This window comes from Candoia aspera, chromosome 15 (genome assembly GCF_035149785.1).
Source record: "Candoia aspera isolate rCanAsp1 chromosome 15, rCanAsp1.hap2, whole genome shotgun sequence".
Lineage (NCBI taxonomy): Eukaryota > Metazoa > Chordata > Lepidosauria > Squamata > Boidae > Candoia > Candoia aspera.
In genome coordinates this window covers 4,279,674-4,300,091 of record NC_086167.1, presented here as the reverse complement: position 1 = coordinate 4,300,091, position 20,418 = coordinate 4,279,674, and the positions used below count along the sequence as shown (strand labels likewise).

At 41.8% G+C, this 20,418-nt stretch overlaps 2 protein-coding genes across 2 annotated transcripts in view; both read right to left on the bottom strand.

Annotated features, from left to right (window-relative positions):
* Nucleotides 1-20,418, bottom strand: part of PES1 (pescadillo ribosomal biogenesis factor 1) — a 426,838-nt gene that overhangs the window by 361,267 nt on the left and 45,153 nt on the right. The gene's annotated exons all lie outside the window — the stretch shown is intronic.
* The window catches only part of MORC2 (MORC family CW-type zinc finger 2), an 84,376-nt gene that overhangs the window by 19,128 nt on the left and 44,830 nt on the right, over nucleotides 1-20,418 (bottom strand). The window contains exons 10-19 of the mRNA XM_063315279.1: nucleotides 18,545-18,624; nucleotides 17,521-17,603; nucleotides 16,840-16,925; nucleotides 13,519-13,659; nucleotides 10,746-10,900; nucleotides 10,484-10,612; nucleotides 9,358-9,463; nucleotides 7,367-7,496; nucleotides 2,856-2,930; nucleotides 1,730-2,128 (exon numbers count right to left, since the gene is read on the bottom strand). Of these exons, the coding sequence (XP_063171349.1) occupies nucleotides 1,730-2,128; nucleotides 2,856-2,930; nucleotides 7,367-7,496; nucleotides 9,358-9,463; nucleotides 10,484-10,612; nucleotides 10,746-10,900; nucleotides 13,519-13,659; nucleotides 16,840-16,925; nucleotides 17,521-17,603; nucleotides 18,545-18,624 (1,384 nt within the window). The remainder of the gene's footprint in view (nucleotides 1-1,729; nucleotides 2,129-2,855; nucleotides 2,931-7,366; nucleotides 7,497-9,357; nucleotides 9,464-10,483; nucleotides 10,613-10,745; nucleotides 10,901-13,518; nucleotides 13,660-16,839; nucleotides 16,926-17,520; nucleotides 17,604-18,544; nucleotides 18,625-20,418) is intronic.

Here is a 20,418-nt window from a genome sequence, read left to right as displayed (position 1 = left end):
TGCTACATCAGCTATCAGCAGAATGATTGGGTAGATCTACTTCCCTTTGCTGAAGTGGCTTATAACAATTCAGTATACTAGAGTATAGGGTTTTCACCATTTCAAGTGGTGAACAGGCAAGAATTTGTGGCATTCCCAGAATTGCCAAAGAGTAAGTCTGAAATCATCCCACTGGATGAATAGATGAAACACATAGCTGACGAGTGGTCAGTAATAGAGAAAGCATTGGAAGACGCTAAGGAAATTACAAGAACTATGCTGATCACAAGCGAGCACCAGAATAGCCACTAAAAGTAGGGGAGAAAGTGTACTTGTCTACAAATTTTCTAAAGTCTTCACAGCCCTCAAAAAAGCTAGGTCCGAAGTACGTGGGACCTTTTCCTATCACCAAGATAATCAGTGATCACTTACAGTTACCAAAAAATTTGAGAAAAGTCCACCCAGTTTTTCATTGAAGCCTGCTAAAACCAGTTAGGGACTCAGAACGCTGGCACCCAGAGCAACCTCCACCTGCTCCAGTGATGATTAACGGGGAGCAGCACTTTGAAGTGCAAGAGGTACTGGATTCCAGACAGCATTGGGGGGAGGGGGTTTCCAGTATTTAATACAGTGGAAGCACTTCCCCAAAGCTCAGAGTGAATGGTGGATAGTCACCACATACAAGTACCTGATTTATTGAAAAAAATTCATGACAAATTCCCTGCAAAGCTGAGATAGAGAGGCTGGGAAATGTGTAACATGTGAAACACAATGTATTGTAATGTAATGTGATGTTCTGAAGGTGAGAGATTTATTTTCAGGGGGGTGGTATGTCAGGATTGTATATCCTGTCGTGGTGCCAGGAAGGAACATCCTGTCAATCCATAAAAATCTAAAGGGTAGTTGAGAGTACTTGATGGTAAACAACCAGATTTTCAGAGTAGGTGAGAATACTTTGGGGGTGGGGGTGGTTGGTGTATTTACAGAGCTGCAGGCTGCAATGATCAAAGGGCTACGCTGAGCGGTCCAGCACCAAGGACAGATTAAAGGGCGCTACTGTTGACTGATTTGAGCCAGGAAAGACCTGAAAATGGTGAAAAGGGGAGGAGCTGTCAAGCCACAGACCCCGATGGCGGCAGGGGGAATCTTCACAATTTTGAACTGTTAGTTGCGCGGGCTTCCTTCACTCAAATCTTTAAAGTATAATGGATCACTAGCTTTAACAAAGAACTCTTCCATAAAAAACACTTCATATCCTTATGGATGTGTTCTGAGAGTTACTAATTTAACTAAAGGATCACGATTTATCACAAATGGTTTGAAATGCAACTTCTGATGGAACAGCTACTATATTTCCTGCCTCATTCTGACAAGCTGATCAGTGCAAATAATAATATGCATTCTTTGAAACACTAGTGCGATCTAAATATCAAACAAGAAGTGGCCAAGTCCATGTGAATAAGTACGCCTAATTTTCACAAGGTCTAGATTTTCTTGGAGCACTCTAGTGTGAGGCCCAGGATCTAGATTCTTCTCTTTTTATTAGCAGAATAGGATACGTATACCGTAGTGGACTTTTTGGTTACTCGCATCAAGAGCACTATTTCTGTTCATTATTTCTTTTAAAAAATAATCAAAATTGTTTTCATGAATGTTCTGGAGCGTTCTGTAAACAAAGGCAGTAGGCATTTATAGTACAGAGAGAAACACTTCCTCCCCACTCCCAAAATTTTAGAAAAATGGTTCTCACCTGGGCATGCTTGATTAAGGCAGGTTTCTTTGGTGGAAGCACCACCTTTAAGTGTTTGGGACTGGGGGGTCTATGATGGCTTCTGGCATTCTGAACAGGCTCGGGGGGCATCTTTCCAATAGGTGCAAGTTTGGACAGAGGCCTTACAAAGGTGGATGGGGGACAATTCTGAGGGTCCTCCAGGTGATGCTGTAACCTGGAAAGGCTGGATTCTTCCCGGTGTGCCATGTTGTGTGGTCTGGAACAGCTGATGGCTGGTCTGGATGGGGGGCCCTTCTTCTGAGGATTGAAGGGCCTGGAAGGAGGTGAAGGAACTGGAGGCCTACGTGGAGCATTCTTAATCACATCAGGCAGCGGAGGAGACCGTGGCCGCTGTGGTTTGCTCACTAAGTCCGTATTCTGCAAGGACATGATGAAAAGACAGGTAGCCCTTGAGGTATGACCACTTGTTCAGTGACCGTTCAAAGTTAAGATGGCAGTGAATGAGTGGTACTTACGACTGGTCCTCAAAGTTCCGGCTGTTGTAGCACCCCCACGGTCACATGAGCACGATTCAGCTGCTTGGTAACCAGCTTGCATTTACGATGGTTGCAGTGTCCCACGATCATATAATCACTATTTGCGACCTTCCCTCCAGCTTCTCACAAGCAAAGTCAATGGGGAAGCTGGCAGACAAGGTTGCAAGTCCCTCCCTTAAGTAGCTCCTGCCATTTTTTCTGATGAGCCCTGCTACAGAGTACCCACTTGCTCCATCTGCTGGCCCACCTGTACTCCGTAGTGCCTGCAGCTCCTGCCCCTGCTTCATAGTGCCTGCCCAGAGCACCCCTTGGGGCACCCCTGCACCCCCCTGCACTCTGTAACACCTGCCTGCAGCACCCCCCACACTCCTTGCCTGGGACTCCCACCTCTTCCTGCTTAATGACCCACAGGGTCATGGGGTTACAGTGGCAACTGGGACTGCCATCGCTAAGCGATGCAGTCTCATCACGTCAAGCTTTGCAACCACACTGCTTAGTGATGGAAGTTCTGGTCCCAACTGCCATTGTAACCAGAGGATTACCTGGATTACCTTTGGTATGTCAGAAGGGAACAGTTCTGTAAATAGCAGTGGCAGGGAGGCACTCACCTCTAGAACAGGCCGTGTGGTGACCTCCAGAGGCAGTTTCTTCAGGTCAGCATGAGAACGTACGAGGGTAGTTTTCTGGACAGAGCAAGTGGAACAAGGTATTCATGGTAAGAATAGCCACCGTACTCCTGAAGGTTACCCTCTCTACTAAAGTTGGTCTTGTGCTCACCTCTCTGTTCCCTGGATATTTTAATAAGCCTATGATGACTCACTCCAATCCATGTGGGATTATGGAGACTGCTACAAGGCCTAATCCACATATACAAGCATCATCATTTGACTACTGGCAGCTGTATACTAGGTAACATGAAAAGCACTGAATTTTGTGATGGCTCATTCACACATGCATATCAGTCACTGCATATTACATATGGCTGAACCAGAAGTTCTCCAAGAATTTCCAGCTTAGATTTAATATCAGGATTATCAAGCATGCGGAAAGGAAGAAAAAGCTAAAAAAAGTGTCTATACTTCATTGTCAAATGATTAGATAGGAACTGGCAATTCCTATTTGAAGCTGCTGTGGTGAAAAAATGTTGAGATCTGGTGAACAATCTGGTCAATATAAAAGCGGAGTTACAAGAATCATCTGAAAAGTGAATGCTGTGCTATATTTCATTCACAGGCTGTCAAAATAAAATAGGAAAATATCACTTTCAACAGGAAGGAGGAATCAGTATGAATATGCCAAGTAAGATGGGTAGAATCAATACAGAGGATAAAGAAATTCCTTAAGGAGCCAATGCCAGGTGTCACAAGCAGGTGGACAGCAACCATCACATGCTGGCCATCTGGCATAGAGTCTGCTAGACCATGTCTGTCTGAATTACAACATATAAAAAACCAGATAGCGCACGATAAAACATTCCATTGTGGATTGGAATCCAGAATCCTGTCTACAAATTATGCCTGGAATGATACATAAAGGTATAATTCTTCTAAATGTATACAGAAACCTAGAACTTAGAAAAAAGAATGCAGCAGATCCCAGAACAAAGCTCATATGAAGTGGAGTCCATCAAGAACATATGGTTTATATAGACAAAAAGCTTTCATACCTGGGTCTAAAAGGAAGCTAATACCACAGTGATATATTTTTTCAACTATTCTCAGTTCCGTGATGAGTCTAAACAGAAGACCTGACATTCGAAAGAATCAGAAAACACAAGACTTTGTAGTATCATGGATGTACGAACATGTGGAAGTAAACAACTTTGAGCTCTGATAGTGAACATCTGTAAATTATTTGATAGAATGAAACCACTGACATGATGAGAGACCAGAGTGGAGAATGCTATAGTCCTTCTTCTGAAGTGGGTAGTACCAGGAGCAGAAACCCCAGATTCTGTCTCAGCTGCAAAGGTTTTATAGTTCCCTCGGAAACGAAATCCCCCATATGGCAAAGAAAACAGCTGATGAAGAGTGTAAAATGACACAAGACCAGAAGAGTTTTGAATCTGATTACGCTTTTCCACGAGTACCCCATGACCTGTGACAGTAAGCCATGTGGTACTGAAGAAAGGTACAAGCCTCTCTTTACACACCAAGTGATTTGTACAATCGTATCAACATGGTCGCCTGGAGCTGAACTCAACTTTACAAGAGAGGAGGCAGGACAAAATTTAGATCAAAGGCCCCATTGAGAGGCAATGTTCAGCTTATACCAGAAAACCGGCAGTATTTCTGTACTGGTAGAGAGTACTTGGGAGAAGAAACAAGGCGCTGGGAAGCTGATAAGCTGGCAAATACTGCTGAAATGAAAAGTTTCTGTTTTCGTTGTGAGAAAAAAAGCCAGATAACCTAAAGAATGGAGCCAATAACTGAAAGCTTAGATTAATGACTGGAATTGTGGAGTGTGATTAAACCAATCTGTATCATCCAATGATAACCAAGTTGCTTGAAGTGAAGGACCTGTCATGCACATAAATGGCTCTGCAAAACAGTAAAAAGGGAGTAAAATCACATGCTGTTGGGTCAGAAGGAAGAAGATGGTGGAGGCAAGGAAATCAATGACTCTGGAACACAATTCTTCACAATGAAGGTCAATGTAGCATTGAAAGTTCAGTGTGTAACTGAGGAGCAACCTCCACAAATGGCAAGAAGTATCTGAGGACAGAAATAGCAGATATGCAACTAATGGATGCAAAGAAATTGCAAAATGATTTGCAATTAAATCTTTATCAATGCCAATGGTAGAGAGAAAACAATTGATTTGCAGTAGTGAAAGTTGTAACTCAAGACAGCGAAGTACCAGTGAGACCAATGAATTTACTGAAAGAAAAAGTTATGGATGTGATTTTGATACAGTGGAAATAGTCATGCCTCTTGCAAGTGAAGTGCCAATGGCAACTACTTCAGTAAATCACAGAAGAATGAAATCACGGAATGCATTTCTCTATAGCAGAAATGCCAGTTAACAAAGCATGGCTTAGAATGCTCTAAATAAAGGTCTGTGGAACCTCAGAACCTACATATATGTGATCAAAGAGAACACAATGGAGTCAAGCCACTGGCAAAGTGCGGAAGAACTTATCTATTCCCCAGAATTCAGCCAGGGTGCCATTCCTTTCCAGCAAAACCTGTCAGAATAACAGAATATTATATAGCTTTGTACCTGGGCATACACTGGAAAAGAAAAATAGCAGCCACTAACATACAACTGCGAACTTTGCTCACATTACTTCTTCACACACACACACACACAAACACAAAACCCAACTGAAAATCCTGAAAATCTAACTGAAAAACCAACTGAAAATCCTGACACCCAGTAACTGGCCGGCAAAACAGAAGTAGAAAATATTGGTTCAGTCTTATGTTGTGGTTATTAAGTAGTAAATACTCTTGGTGTGCCAAGAAATAAGAATTTCTCTCAAATGCCTCAAAGTGTCAGGTGTGAACTACTTTCACGCAAATCCAATTTAGCTGTGCTCATTCATAGATACAAGTCATCTCTTCATTCTGCAGTAATTAAGCATACACACATATACAGGAAGTCCTCAACTTACAACCATTCGTTCAGCGACCATTTAAAGTTACGGTGGTGCTGAATGAAGGGAATTACAACTGGTCCCCAAAGTTATGGCCGTTGATCAAAATTTGGGTGCTTGGCAGCCTGCCCACACTTACGACTGTAGGGGCACTTCAACTCCCCTCCGTTTATGCTCTTTTGGCCCCCTGCTGCCACTGACGCTGACCTTTGCTGTCTCCTTGCTCCCACTGCTGACGAGATGTGCCTGGCCAGGCCCTTTGCACCAAGAAGCCCCTTTGCACTGCACTGCTGGGCTTCCTGGTGTGCCGCAGCTCTGGGGCTGCTGCTTGCTTCTGCTTCCTGCAGCGTGCCAAGAAGCCCAGCCCAGGGTGCTGCAAGAAGCAGAAGCGGCCCCAGAGCTGTGGCACACCAGGAAGCCTAGCCCCAGCCTGGGGTGCCACAAAATGCAGAAGCAAGCAGTTCTGGGGCTGCTTGCCACCCCACAAGGAAGGGTGAAGGTGGCCAAAAGGGAAGAGATGGGGGGATAGATAGGCAGGTGGGGGGAGTTGGAGGCAGTCCCTTACCTTACTGAGGCTCGGGGCTGGGAGGGACCTCAGCTAATGACTGGTGGAATTCGCTTAACAAAAGCAATGGGAGTTCTGGGATTGCCATCACTAAGTGACACTGTCACGCGACATCTTGCTTTATGACATCACTTAGCAAGATAAATTTCGGCCCCAATTGTGATCAAAAGCTGAGGACTGTATACGGGAGCACTAACCCATTTCCCACAAGCAAGCAAAACAGTGAAGAAACATAAAGCCAAATGATATGCCCGGGGTTCCTAAATATCAAGTAATGGAAATTTGAAACCAAGTAGAGATTTAAACTCTTGGTTAAAATGTGAATTCAACTCCAAGTTGTAGACTAGTGGTGCTTCATGTTACAGAAGTCTTACTTCTAAGTACAGGTAGCCCTTGTATTTGGGAACGGCAATTGGGACTGGAATTTCCATCACTAAGCGACGCAGTTGCAAAGTGCAACATTATGTGACCATGCTGCTTTAGCAACAGCAGTTCCAGCACTTCTGATTGCTGTCATTAAGCGAATCCCACGCCATCATTAAGTGTGACGTCATGTCATCATTTGCGACCTTTTGCCAGCTTCCCCACTGACTTTGCTGGCAGTGAACGTCGCAAATGGCGATCATCTGACCGTGGGACACCATGACGTCATAATTGCCAGTCACTGAGTGCCTGGATAGCAATCATGTGACCACGGGGACACCGCAATGGCAGAACTTTGCGGACCGGCCATAAGTACCACTCATTCAATGCGGTTGTTAAGTCTGAACGGTTGCTGAATGAGTGGTTGTTTAGCCATCTGTAATTGTTCTAAGGTTTACACAAGTGAATTTAGCGTGCATGCTACCTTCCTTGTGGATAACAAGAGGCTCACTGTAAATGTACAACAGTGTGAAGGGTACCATTTGAAAGGAGTATGAAATCCACACAGTGGAAGATCCAGAACCCAAACTTGCCTGCAAGGCCTCCAGCTTCTCCTGCTGCAGGCGAATTTTATCAGTCAGCTCTTTCTGTTTATCTTCCTGCGATTTCTCTTTTCTCAAGAGGCTCAGAGGAACCTTCTGCTTCTGCTCTGGAGCCTCACACCTGTCAGAGGAAGAAAAAAGCAAAAGAAAGCTCAGTAAGGTAAAGAAAGGCATATATGGCTTTAGACTCCCATATTTGGGGCCTAAGATGAAGCTCCACACCAGAGTTACTTCAATAAACAGGACACATTGCTTATCTGAATCTGATTATCACAGTGGCCTTCAAACTTGAGATACGCAAAGAACCCTTCTCAATTATGAAAAATCACTGCAGATCCCATTAATAAATATGCTTCATGTAATATATTTTATTTGAACAAAATGTTACAATTAATTTTGCAATAATGCATTTAATACGACGTAAACAGAAACTATCATGTTGAATCCCTGGGTGATTCTCAGAGAACCCTGGGGCTCAGGGGAACACAGTTTGAATACTGTGCCTTTATCATGATAATCTGTGCATTTGCACAAAGATCTGTGCTTGCGCAGAGCAACTAAGTATCTATCAAAATCTTTCTCAGTGAGAAAAACCCTCTGCCCCCATTTCATGTGCCAAGAAGATGCCTCCTTCCATCTCTGAGTTCTTGGGGCAGGCAGAAACAACAGGGCAAACTAGCATCTCAATTATTATCCTGATCTACTATACACAATTGTTGTAAGAATTACCATGCGATGTACACAAAGTACTCCAAAATGTTACATAAATCATAGATATAATGATCATTTAGAAGGAATCATGTTGTTTTGAGCATCAGTGAGTAGCACAATTGAATACAAAAATATGGTGGACACTCTTCTAGTAAGAGGTCTGCTGAAAGATACAGGAAAGTAATTTACTACCACATCTAACAACACTTGGTGTATGTGTACAACTATACACTGGCTTACAAGTTAAGACTCTAAATTAGAGATCTTAAGTGTGTTTGTAAAAGGAGGCTTTGATTCTATCTATGGCATATGGTAAAGTGAATAAACTTGAATTATGAAATATTTTCTGTGAGTATGGAGATGAAGGTAAGTTGCTGACTATGGTTAAGAGTGGTATTTAATGGAAGGAAAATGGTATTTAACAGAAGGAAAACAAATGAGAATAAAAAGAATGCCTAGCAAATGATTCAACACATAGCAGGAATTAAGACAAGAATATGTGTTGTCTCCTTGGTTGTGGTGACATCATAAGTGTATTGACTGGGAATGTGAAATGTGTGTGTACTTTTATATGCAGATGTTATGTGGTTGGCTGAGAACCTAAACACTACGCAGCAAATATGAGACAAACTGTATGAAGCAACAAAAAGTATGTATCTTAAAAATAATGCATAAAAAAACAACATAATTGTCAGGGAAAATGGAATGAATAATTTATGGCTATATATAAATTACAAATGAGAGCCAGTTTGGTGTAGTGGTTAAGACACCAGGCCAGAAACTGGGAAGCCATGAGTTCTAATCCTGCCTTAGGCACAAAGCCAGCTGGGTGACTTTGGGCCAGTCCTCTCTCAGCCCTAGGAGGCAGGCAATGGCAAACCACTTCTGAAATCTTGCCAAGAAAACTGCAGGGACCTGTCCAGGCAATTCCCAGGAGTCAACACTGACTCAAAGGCACATACACACAAACCCCAGGCAAAGAACCAGAGCTAGTAGATGAAACTATGTAGTTTGTTAGAATGTTTATGGAGAGAGGTGTAGCTCTCTCCAGGGTGTATGGTATGGTATAGCTGTAAGGTTTAGCTAATTTCCTTCTCCTCCTCTATTTCTTAAATTCTATGACTTGCTATTTTTTATTCCTCTTCTGGGCTTTACTTGGTCTCTCAATTCAGTTCACATCTAATATAAGAATAAGAAGCATTATTAAAGTGGCCTACCTGGTGCACTGTTGTAAAGACAATTAAGTAAACTGCTTTTTGATTCTTACACACCTATCCTGTTCTGGATCAGGGTTCATGGCACACATCCAGGTATCTGGGTATTCTTGCTCCACAGAGCTGAGCTGGAATGGGAGGGTCCGCCATTTCAAACATACATCTATCACATAAGGGCATAACATACAATCACCACATTGAACAGTCTGCTGAATATATACACAGGTCTCTCAACTAAGGTCTTGGAAATGCAATAATCGCCAATGGTTTTATACATTTTTAGCCAGGTAGACATGGACCCTTTCTCATATGGCAATGTTACAAGTATCACCTATAATCCACAGTTCTTTACAAGCCTTTGGAAGAATCTCCCTCATCTCAGGGGGCAAGCTGTTCCATAGAAGGGGAGTTCCCACAGAGAATGAATGCCTACTTTTGGGTCTCTCCCACCACCCAAAGTCCCCTAAAATACTTTCTGTATGCACTAAGTGGGCAGATTCTACTAGGAATAGGCAGTCTCAATGATACCCATTTCCCAGATGATTTGGTATTTGTTTTATCACCAATTCTAATTTGTATCTTTAACTTTTATATTGTTTTTACATTTTCTTAGCCACCTGAAGTTCCCTCCAGAGCATTAAGGGAGGTTATAAATCAAATCAATCAATAGCCCAATAAGGTGCCACATACACTTTGTTTTTATACTTGAATTTCCCAAAAGAACACTGAAATGTGCTTCCCTCCCTACATGCTCCTGTACAACAGGTGTGGCAATCCTTCAATGGCAAAGAACAACGAGTGAAAGGCAATTATGTAAAATGGATCAGTCCATTTCACATATACAAACAGAACCAGAATTTTCTTTTTTCTTGGGTTTAAGGAGTTACTTTGCTTTGATTATGTAAGCTTAGTTGTGAGGATTACACTTTAGTTTAACATGCTTCCAGCAAACTATGTTGGCCTGTTCCAGCAACTGTAGTTGAAGGTGTTCCAGGAGCTGCAAGAAAGCAATTTGGTGGCTACAAGAAGCTCCTGGGGCTTCAGATAGTCCATTACTGCTGTGCAAAGAGGACACAATACCAAGGGTCCCTGCATTTTTGCTATTTGGCCATGACAGCTGGTTTTCAGTCAATAGAGCAGCCTTTGGACCCCAGAATACAGGAATCTTCAATTAGCCACTTACCACATTGAATAGTAGTTGGGATCTCCATGGCTCTCCGCCTTTTGTAACGCAATTCATTTGATGGAGGCTGGTTCCAGTTTGCAGATAGATAGCCAAAATCATCCCAAAACTTGCTAATGCCTTTCTGAGCTGGACATTTTTTTGTTTAAAAAAACAAAAACAGTATGTATTTTACAACTGAACAAATGTCAATTAAAGTGTACTCGTAGTACTTCTTTCCCATTATTCTCCCTCCCTCCCAACTCCCAACATGACTTCTTACCAATCTCAACATCCTTCCAATACTGAGCCAAATGCTCTCCCATTGCTCTTAACAAGTGCCGATATTCTTTTGCATCAGCAAAGTCTTGCTTGTTATGTGTGGGTTCCAAAACAAGGTAAGGGACATCCACCACCCCAACAACTCCACCACATGCCCTATGGAGAAGAAACACAGGGTCACATTTGTGCGCACCAATTCAATAGCTTGATATAAGAGAAGCAGCATAGGAAAGATGGATTCCCACTATAACAAATTATGAAAATATGTTGGGAGTAGATGGACCTGGACTAATTGCACTCCTCTAATGCAAGTACAAGCCTCTTAGTTACATGGGTCCCTTAACTATCTAAAAGTGGGCTCATCATTTATTTATTTGATTGACAGGCTGCCTGACTCTATCAAGACTTGAAGCAGATCAGAAACTGAAAAAAATATGAAACAATAAAATATTAAAATCCAATAAACCAATCACCCCACAAGGGATCTGCCACCCACCCTAAGGCCTCAGGGAAGGACCAGGTTTTGAAAGCTCATTTAAATAAGATCAGTTAGGGCTGCATGAGTCTCAGGGGGATGTTGTTCCAGAGGGCAGGCACCACAACAGAAAAGGCTCACTTCCTGGTCCTATTAAATGACACAGTTTATCAACAGAATTAAGAGATGCTGACTTAGTCAGCTGTATAGGGTGGGTAGAAATTACAAAAGATAAACAGTCTATCAAATAAATAGGCCTAATGTCCTAAAAGGCTTTATAGATACTGATAGATACTGAACGAATTCTTTCGCACACCCCTGCAAAAGGTTCTACAAGCCCCCTCTACCCAAGAAGGCATGTGTCACCCAAAACAGGGCCACAGGACGGTAATCCATAGACGCAATAAGGGCGGAGAAGTACTGATGCTTCGCTGCCCTTATTGCCATAAGGTAGGCCTTAATAGCGGCTCTAACCATGGCTCTAAATGATGTTTGTCCTTCGTTGAGTCCCAGTGATGCTCTGGACTTCATTCTTTTCATCTCTCTCAACTCTTCCATGAACCATAGGGAGCAATAGGATCCACGAGAGGAGAGAGGTTGAAGGGGCACGATTTGATCCAAAGCCTCGGCCACCCCTCAAGTGGCGACCAAGGCTTCAGATGCAGCAGACCAGCAGGAACAACCCACAACTCCCTCTGAAACGCATCCAAGTCCATCAGTCACCGGGGGTGGGCCAATCTAATGGATCCAGCCTCCCTGCAGTGGACAGTGGCACTAAAGAATCCCATGGTAATCAGGGCGTGATCTGACCATGACCAGGGAGACACTGAGAGATCTCCCAATCTCAGATCACATATCCACTGGTCCAACAGAAACACCAGATCAGGTGTATGACCACTGCCCTGTGTCAGGCTCTGGATGATCTTGGATAGGCCCATGGCCGTCATGGTGGCCATGAACTCCAGAGCCATCTAAGACCTCACCCCTAGAGAAGACAGACTGAAGTCCCCCAAGGCCATGAACTCCAGAGCCACCTGACCTCACCCCTAGAGAAGGCAGACTGAAGTCCCCCAAGACCATAAATCTGGGGAACTCCACCACCAGCCCAGAAATGGAATCAAAGAGCTAAGACAGGGAGGTTGCTGTGCAGCAGGGAGGCTGGTACAGCGTAACAATCCCAACTGATCCTTAGAGCCCAATTTGATGAACAGGGTCTCACAACTGGTGAACTACAGAGCAGCACCCCTGAAAGCCATAAGGGATTCCCGGATGACAACCACTACACCACCACCCCTCTGATGCCATAACCGGAACCCAGCCAGGCACATCTCCGAAAGGGTTACTCCCCTTAATGATAATTAATGCCTGTATTTATTCATTGGACAGAAAGGAATTACAAGAGAGTAAGCAGGCACACAATGGGGAATACACATCAAAAGCAATGTGCTGGGAGCAGCAGCCATGAATGTGCTATGCAAACAGCCCAGTGTATTCCCCATTGTATGCCTGCTTACTCTCTTGTAATCCCTTCCTCTCCAATTTCTCTGCTCTGCAAGGGGGTAGTGAAACAGGTCAGGCACAGGAGAAATTGCCTACAGAAACTGCTCGGTTTTTTTTTTCTTCCACCCTGGCAGAGCTGAGAGATTGGAGAGAAAGGGAGTACAAGAGAGTAAACAGTGACACAATGGGGAATACACTGGCTGTTTGTCTAGTGTGTTTGCAGCTCACAGCCCTGAGTGTAGTAGGCAAGCAGCTGGTGCCAGCACATTGCTTTTGATATGTATTCCCCATTGTGTGCCTTACTTTCTTGTAATCCTTTCCTCTCCAATCTCTGCTCTGCGAGGAGGGTGGGGAGAGAAAAAGAACAAGCGATTTCTGTAGGCAATCTCTCCTGTACTGACTATAATGGTGATCACGTGATTGAGGGACACCGCAAAGGTCATAAATGCAGGCATTGGTCATAAAGTTATTTTTTCAGCATTGTCGTAACTTTGAATGGTCGCTGAGTAAGGCAGTGGAAATAAATTTCCTGTAAAGAAATTTAGAAGCCAGCAATCTAACAGAAATTGGATATACACCACCTAAAAGGAAATGAAATTTGCACATTCTATAGTACTTGATATAAATATCTGCCTGGCATCAGACATTTTTTTCTTTAAAAGTATGAAGTCCAGCTCTATGGCTCATAGAAATAAGAAACAGTTCTTCTACAGCAAGAAGAGTTTGCCCCACTTCTTCTAAAAAGAGGGCCTCTAATACGAAGGTTAAAACTATGGGGAGGTCTCCATGAGGAACTCACATGCCACCCTCCAGCTGCGGGCCCACCTTCTCATACATCTTAATCAATCGGCTGCAGTTGTAGACAAACATCCCATCCAGATGCCGTTGCTCTATGTTCACACCAAAGACGAAGTTCAGCTCTTTTGGCTCCTTTAGTGCTCTGCAAAGTAGGAAGTCAAGTCAAAGAAAGCCTGTGATTATTCATCTGTGGAACAGTGATTAGAGCACTGAAAGAAGACTCAGGAGATGCCAGTTCAAATCCCTGCTCTTCCATGAAGTGATGTTCAGCCAGTCTCTCAACTACCTTGAGGAGTTCAGGGTAAAACCGGGGGTAGGATGGGGGACTGTAGTTTTCAAGGCAGGATATAGAAACAAGACAACTCTTTGAGGTCACAGTTGTTTTTTACAGTTGATATTTAGAATGCTAAATTTTACCTTCTCCAATGTTACCTTCATAAGAGAGTAAGACAATAGGATACTGCTGCTTTTTCCCTGTGCAACACACCGTGTAGCATTATGCAGCACTTATTACGTATAAGTACAACAGGAGAATACAACAATCAGTATTACGTAAAGGCCTCTGTGGGTGGCCGCAGCGGGCCTGCAATAAAACAGAGGCATATTTTCCCAACTGCTTCTTTCCAGGCACACATTTGCCTTGTCCCCATATCAACAGACTAAAGGAAAAAACCACTTCAAGGAAAGAGGTCTATATACATACAACAGCAGTTATGACTTGGCACCCTGCCCATAAGGCAAGCTACCTGTTGCACATGAATGTGCTTTATCAACTTTTGCTTTCTTTCACCAAAATATCAGTAAGAGAACTTATATCCTTGCATTGCATTATCAGTGAACCGTCATAATAGTTTATTCATTCTTAGCTACAAAGAAAGGATGTAATCTTTATATCATTTGGCGTTGCATTCAATGCGCTCTTACTGAAATGTTGGAATAATCTGCTATTCTCAAAATGTGATAGATTCAAGGCCTCACCCTAAGAGGTCAAAAATGCTAACTGGCTTTCCCTCATAAACAAAAGCTCCCATCTTACTAACTTGTCAGTAATTTGTACCCTTGCTGTAACATGTGTCATTCTCTAATTTGGACAAAAAGACTTAAACGTTGGACTGCGGTAGGCTGTTGATCATTGGAGCAGGATAGAATAGCAAACAAAATTAAAAACCACAAATAGGTACTTTTTTAGTAGGTACTGTATCATGTAGTTACTGTCAGACTGTCTTCTACAGCATGGCTGAATAACTCCTGGGACCACTTACAACATATGATCCACTGGCAAAGTACAGAGCAAGGGGTACATATGGTACTGTTAATGTTACTGAAACAAAGCATCAGGAGACTGAGGAAGAATCCCAAATGACCACTATAAACTTTCTGGAAGAAGAACAGATCTCAAAAATAACTTTCAATTTACCTACTTTTTGGGGAAAATACACTGCTGAACTAATGCAAACTACATGAATATATGCTTGACTATTATTAACTTGCTACCTACCAACTGGTTTTTTTGCTTCTAGGCTAGCTGTCAGAAAAAAGAAAAGCAATTTATTCATAATTTATTGGGATATTACTGATGCAATTTACACATAAAACTTACAGTAATAAAAGCCCTTCCTGGGTTTACTTGGAGGAAAGAGGGAAACCCAATTCCATGTGTGTGTCCAAAACATTTACAACAAACCTCCATTTCACCCCAATTTATGCATTCTCTCCATCTCCAACTTCTACTCAGTCATCTCAGAAATAGGATTCTGCAGCCTTTCATACTGGATGGCAAAAAGGTGCTTTGGAACACATGGAAGCACTCATGTAGCATTAGTCTTAAAGCAACCACGCGATGCCCTGGATCATGTGGCTACCCTCATGATTTGTGTGTGCCCTGTAATCCTACTCAGTAATATGTCAATAACTATTTCAATTCTATACTTAGCATTTCTCAAAAACAACACTGTATTAATTTAATAATACAAAATTCCCAAAACAACATTTGTAAACCAAGAAAAATATACTTACTTTCATAACCTAGCTAAATCTTGGTGTTCGTAATATGTAGTGACATGACCTTGGAGATAATCTAATCCAACTTCCTGCCTTTTCAAGAATCCACTACTATAGCCCCTCCAACAGATGCCCATCTAACCTCTGTTTAAATGCCTTCAGTGAAGGTGTTTAAACAGTCTCCTAAAGCAGTCTATCCAATTGCTGAACAGCTCTTCCTGATCTTCTTCCTCTTCCTGAAATTTTTCTTGATGCCCAATCAAAATTTACCTTTTAAGGGTATAAATACAATTTAAGCCTCTTGCTTCTTGTCTTGTCTTCTGGATCAATTCTAAGAATTATCACCCCTTTAGATGACAGCCCTTCAAATATTTGACAGCTATTACATCTCTCCAATCTTCTCTTTTCCAGGTTCAACATACTCAGTACCTCCAAATGTTCCTCTTAAATTTTCCTTCCAGCTCCTATGTTATCTTGGTTGGTCTCCTTTAAACACTCTCCAGTTTGCCAAAGTCATTCCTAAAATGTGGTGCCCAAAACTGGATGCAGTATTCTAGATGTGATCCGATTATCAGAGAATAGAGAGAAACAATAATTCATCTTGAACTTTATACTATACTTCTGTTGATGTAGTACATTACGTTGTTGGCTTATGTTCTGCATCTAAGCCATCAAGACTCCTAGATCCTTTTCCTATGTGCTGCTACAATCCTCTTATCCTATATTCACATCCTTGATTTTTCCTACTCAAATGGAGGACTTTGCATTTGCCTCCACTGAGATTTCATCTAGCTGGTTTCTGCTCATTGCTCAAGTCTGTCAAGATCCTTCTCAATATTGGTATTATCCTCTACAATGTTTGCTCTCCCCTTTATCTTTGTTTCCTCTGCAGCAACACAACAGCACCAGAGACTCCAGTGTATTTTTAATCAGGCCAGGTAAGAGCCCATTTTGAAATTTCATTTCAGAAGCTGAAAACTTTAATCATTACTGGTTTATCATTTTAAGAATAAAACAAATAAATATTGGATCTCTTTGTTCTCAGTATTTCTGTGTCAGCTAACTACAGACTTGTGGTTTTTTTTTTTTTCAAACTGCTTTTGAGGGACAGGAGGTGCACTTGTTGGTAGTCCCTAGTCTAATGTTCCACATAGCTTGAGAAAAAGATGGTATAATGATACCCATTTCTGTGCAAAGCAACTGGAACACCCTTTAAGAAGGGTAGAATATAAATAAAATAAAGATATTTTCCTTCCCTTAATGGACCACTTATTTGAAAGAAAAAGAAGAAGCAGGAAAAAACTGAATCTCTGCCACTCACCGCTGTTTTGCCTCCCTGATCCTCTTTTTAACATCTGCCTCTCTGCGCATAGTTATTGCTATGTCTTGGGCCTGGCGCAGCATAACCTACAGATATAAAAAAAATCTCCTCTTAAACAGTGAAGTGATGTACCTGTCTGCTTAAAAATCATATCTTTGTAACAATATCTTTGTTCCTCAATGCTTTAAAACGTGCTCCAATAAGCACAGTGGGACTGAGTACCTTTGCATGTTTAGAACACAGCTGTAATTCAAAAATCCGGTTAAACATGTTTCTGTCCCACTGATTTCAGAAAAAGTCAAACATCTGGTAAAATTTCCCACTGGAAAAATTTAATAATGTTAAGCATGCATAGTTTTGTGGGAATAAACTATTTTATGCAAGCTAAATGACTTTTGCTGAAGTTTCATAATGTTCCGCTCTCTTCTTCCTGCTTCAGATATAAGCATTTTTTAAAATAGTGAGACAATTACATTAATCATTACATATGCGCACACATATTATTATGGTTCATCAAAATAGATATTCCAGTAATTTTGATCATGAATCTTTATCATTCCATTGCCTTCCTGAACTACCAAGCATGGCCAGCAGTACTATCGCTCAGCTAAAGGCTATTTGTCTGAATCTCTTCTTGGACACTGGAATTTCACATCAGCAGTCAAATACAGTATACTTTACCCTGGACTCCCTGGTAAGATCTCCACCCAGCCGCAGCTCTAAAGCACGGGCTTTGCTTTCTGCTTCTCGTGCCTTCTCTTCCGCTGTAAAAGAGAAAACAGTCTTCAAACAAAGAACACATACAGTTTTTCTAAAGATACCCCACAAAGTTTCAGTAATTTAAAAGCAATTTACTATAGGAAACCAAGTCAATCACAATCTTCTCCAAGCTGGCACCTTCTAATCCTCTTGGACTACAGCTTTCAGAATTTAGTCTGTAGCTCTGTGAACTGGCATAATTTTAGATAAGGTTGATCTACACTATAGGGGATGTGGTGGCGCTGCAGGTTAAACCACTGAGCTGCTGAGCTTGCCGGTTGGAAGGTCGGTTTGAATCCGCGTGACAGGGTGAGCTCTCGTTGCTAGTCCCAGCTCCTGCCAACCTAGCAGTTTGAAAACATGCAAATATGAGTAGATTACTAGGTCCCACTTCGGCAGGCAGGTAACGGCGTTCCATTTAGTCATGCCGGCCACATGACCACGGAAGTGTCTACGGACAAATGCCGGCTCTTCGGCTTTGAAACGGAGATAAGCACTGCCCCCTAGAGTCGGACACGACTGGACTTAATGTCAAGGGAAACCTTTACCTTTACCCTGATCTACACTAGAGTTTTTCAAACTAAGCTCTAGAATAACTTGATGGGGTTCCATGACAGACTAAGAGCAATAACTAACCAACTAGCTAAATAAATAAATAAATAAATAAATGGAAAGGTTAACTTGAACACCGCCAATTTTCTGTCACTGGAGCTTTACCTCTTGTTCAGGTGTTCTGGGATTATTATTTTCTTAATAGGTTCCACAGCCTGAAAAAGTTTGAAACCTCCTAACACTATGGGAAAGAAGTAAGATGATGTGAGGGCAATGGGAATCAGTTTGGCAAATTCTGATTACACAATTAATGCTATAATCTGATTTGGATTGACTTGTACTGTCAAGCCCTGAAAAAAAATGGATTCCCATTCCTTTCTTTTAGGGGACTCACCAATCCGAGCCATATGCTCTGCTTTCTTCACTTCTTGTTCTGCTCGGGTCTTGAAGCGCTTGGATGTATACTTGTACATCCTATAAGAAGAGGCAAGAAAAGGAAGAGGAAAAAAGAGAGAGAATATACTAATATAGTCCATAAGCTCAAAAGCCTGTACATTCCATAAGGCGTGTGTTTCCTTTGGATATGTAGCAATAATGCAGACTGGAATGTATTACAATTTCTTAAAATGTATGCTCAGCTAGGTGACAACATATAGCTGGTCTTTGCTCACCTCAAAATCCTTGAAAAAAATTCTGGAAAAAGCAATGGCAAACCATTTCCATATTGCTGTTAAGAAAACTACAAGGGCCTAAGCAAGCTTAACTGGAAGAAGCCCTTAACTATACCTTAAATGCATAAAACAAAGCTTAAAGAACCAGGGGATTATGATTCTAACTGTTCTGTGGTCACTTTGACGTACAATCAAGTTCCCTCAGCATGACTGCACAGATGTGGACTTTGAGCTTGGAATCAAACAATTCAACATTTACCTCTTTCAAGGTAGCTGTGTTCCTTTTTAATATTGACTGTCCCCGGTAAACAAAAACTTCCTCAAGGGATGGAATATTGCCTTTCATGTTCCTTTGACTGTACATTCTCCCTCCTAAAAGCAGCTTCAGGTAAATATGTTATCTCAGCAAATGAATGTTTTATCCAGTTTTCTCATTGCTTTAGAAATAATTCTGAAATCCATGTTTTCCATTGGAATACACTATTGTGTCAAATATATGAGCAAGAAATTAGAAGCTTATTACTCTGAGAGGAATGTGAACTTCCTGGGATGCAAATGCAGAAACACAACAGCTCAATTATTGTATCCTTTGGAACCATGTGGAATACCCAGAGAAATGGTTTGCTTGATTACACCTTTCCAAAAGCAGTTTAGTGTTTCATATATTTTCAGAAGATACAAACAGTAAGTAAATTCCTTGGATTTCTTATTCTTAAAATTCAGTTCCTGTGGTTTCAATATTTGATATTGCACTGCATGTTTTAAATGTGTCCTTCTCTTATTCATGACATCACAAAGATTTTTATATTACAGGTAGTCCTTGCTTAATGACCACACTTGGGACTGGCGACTCTATTGCTAAGTGCCACGACTGCTAAGTAGAAAATCAGATGACCACACAGGCTTCCATCACTTTCCATTCAGTCATTAACCAAAACACCATGGTTGTTAAGCAAAACATCATGTGACTGCAACTTGTAAAATATTACTTCTATGTTCTCCATTAACTCTGCTTGTTGAAAGCTGGTTGTGAAGTATGCGAATGGTCATGTGACTGCAGGACACTGAGACGTTTGTAAATGTGAGGACTGGTCACAAATTTTGTTTTACACCAATGTAACTTCACCCCCTGCCAAGTCCTGCTGTGCTGCCTCATCATGGCAGGGGGCTGTTACTGGAAGGGATGAGTGAAAAACATTGGCCAAGAATATATATATTCCCAGCAGGTCCACCCAAGACATGAAGGTCATCCCAGCTGCCCAGCTAAAGCAAGCAAGCACCTATAGTGGGCAGTAGCAATATAGGAAGATGCCAGAGACAGATGATCACTTTATTGACAACAGCAAAGCATCAATTCAGACAGCAACGGTAAACCATGCCTGTATTTTTACTAAGAAAACCACATGGATAGAAAATATAAAATGATAGAAGATATAGTGCCAGATGATGGGCTCCTCAGGTCAGATGGCACTCAACATGCTACTGAGGAAGAGCTGAGGATCTTTCTCATAGACACTAATGCTGTTTATGACATGGCTAGATTAAAGCCTTCAGGATGTCTAGTTGCTCATGTTGCAAAGATAGAATTACAGTAGGA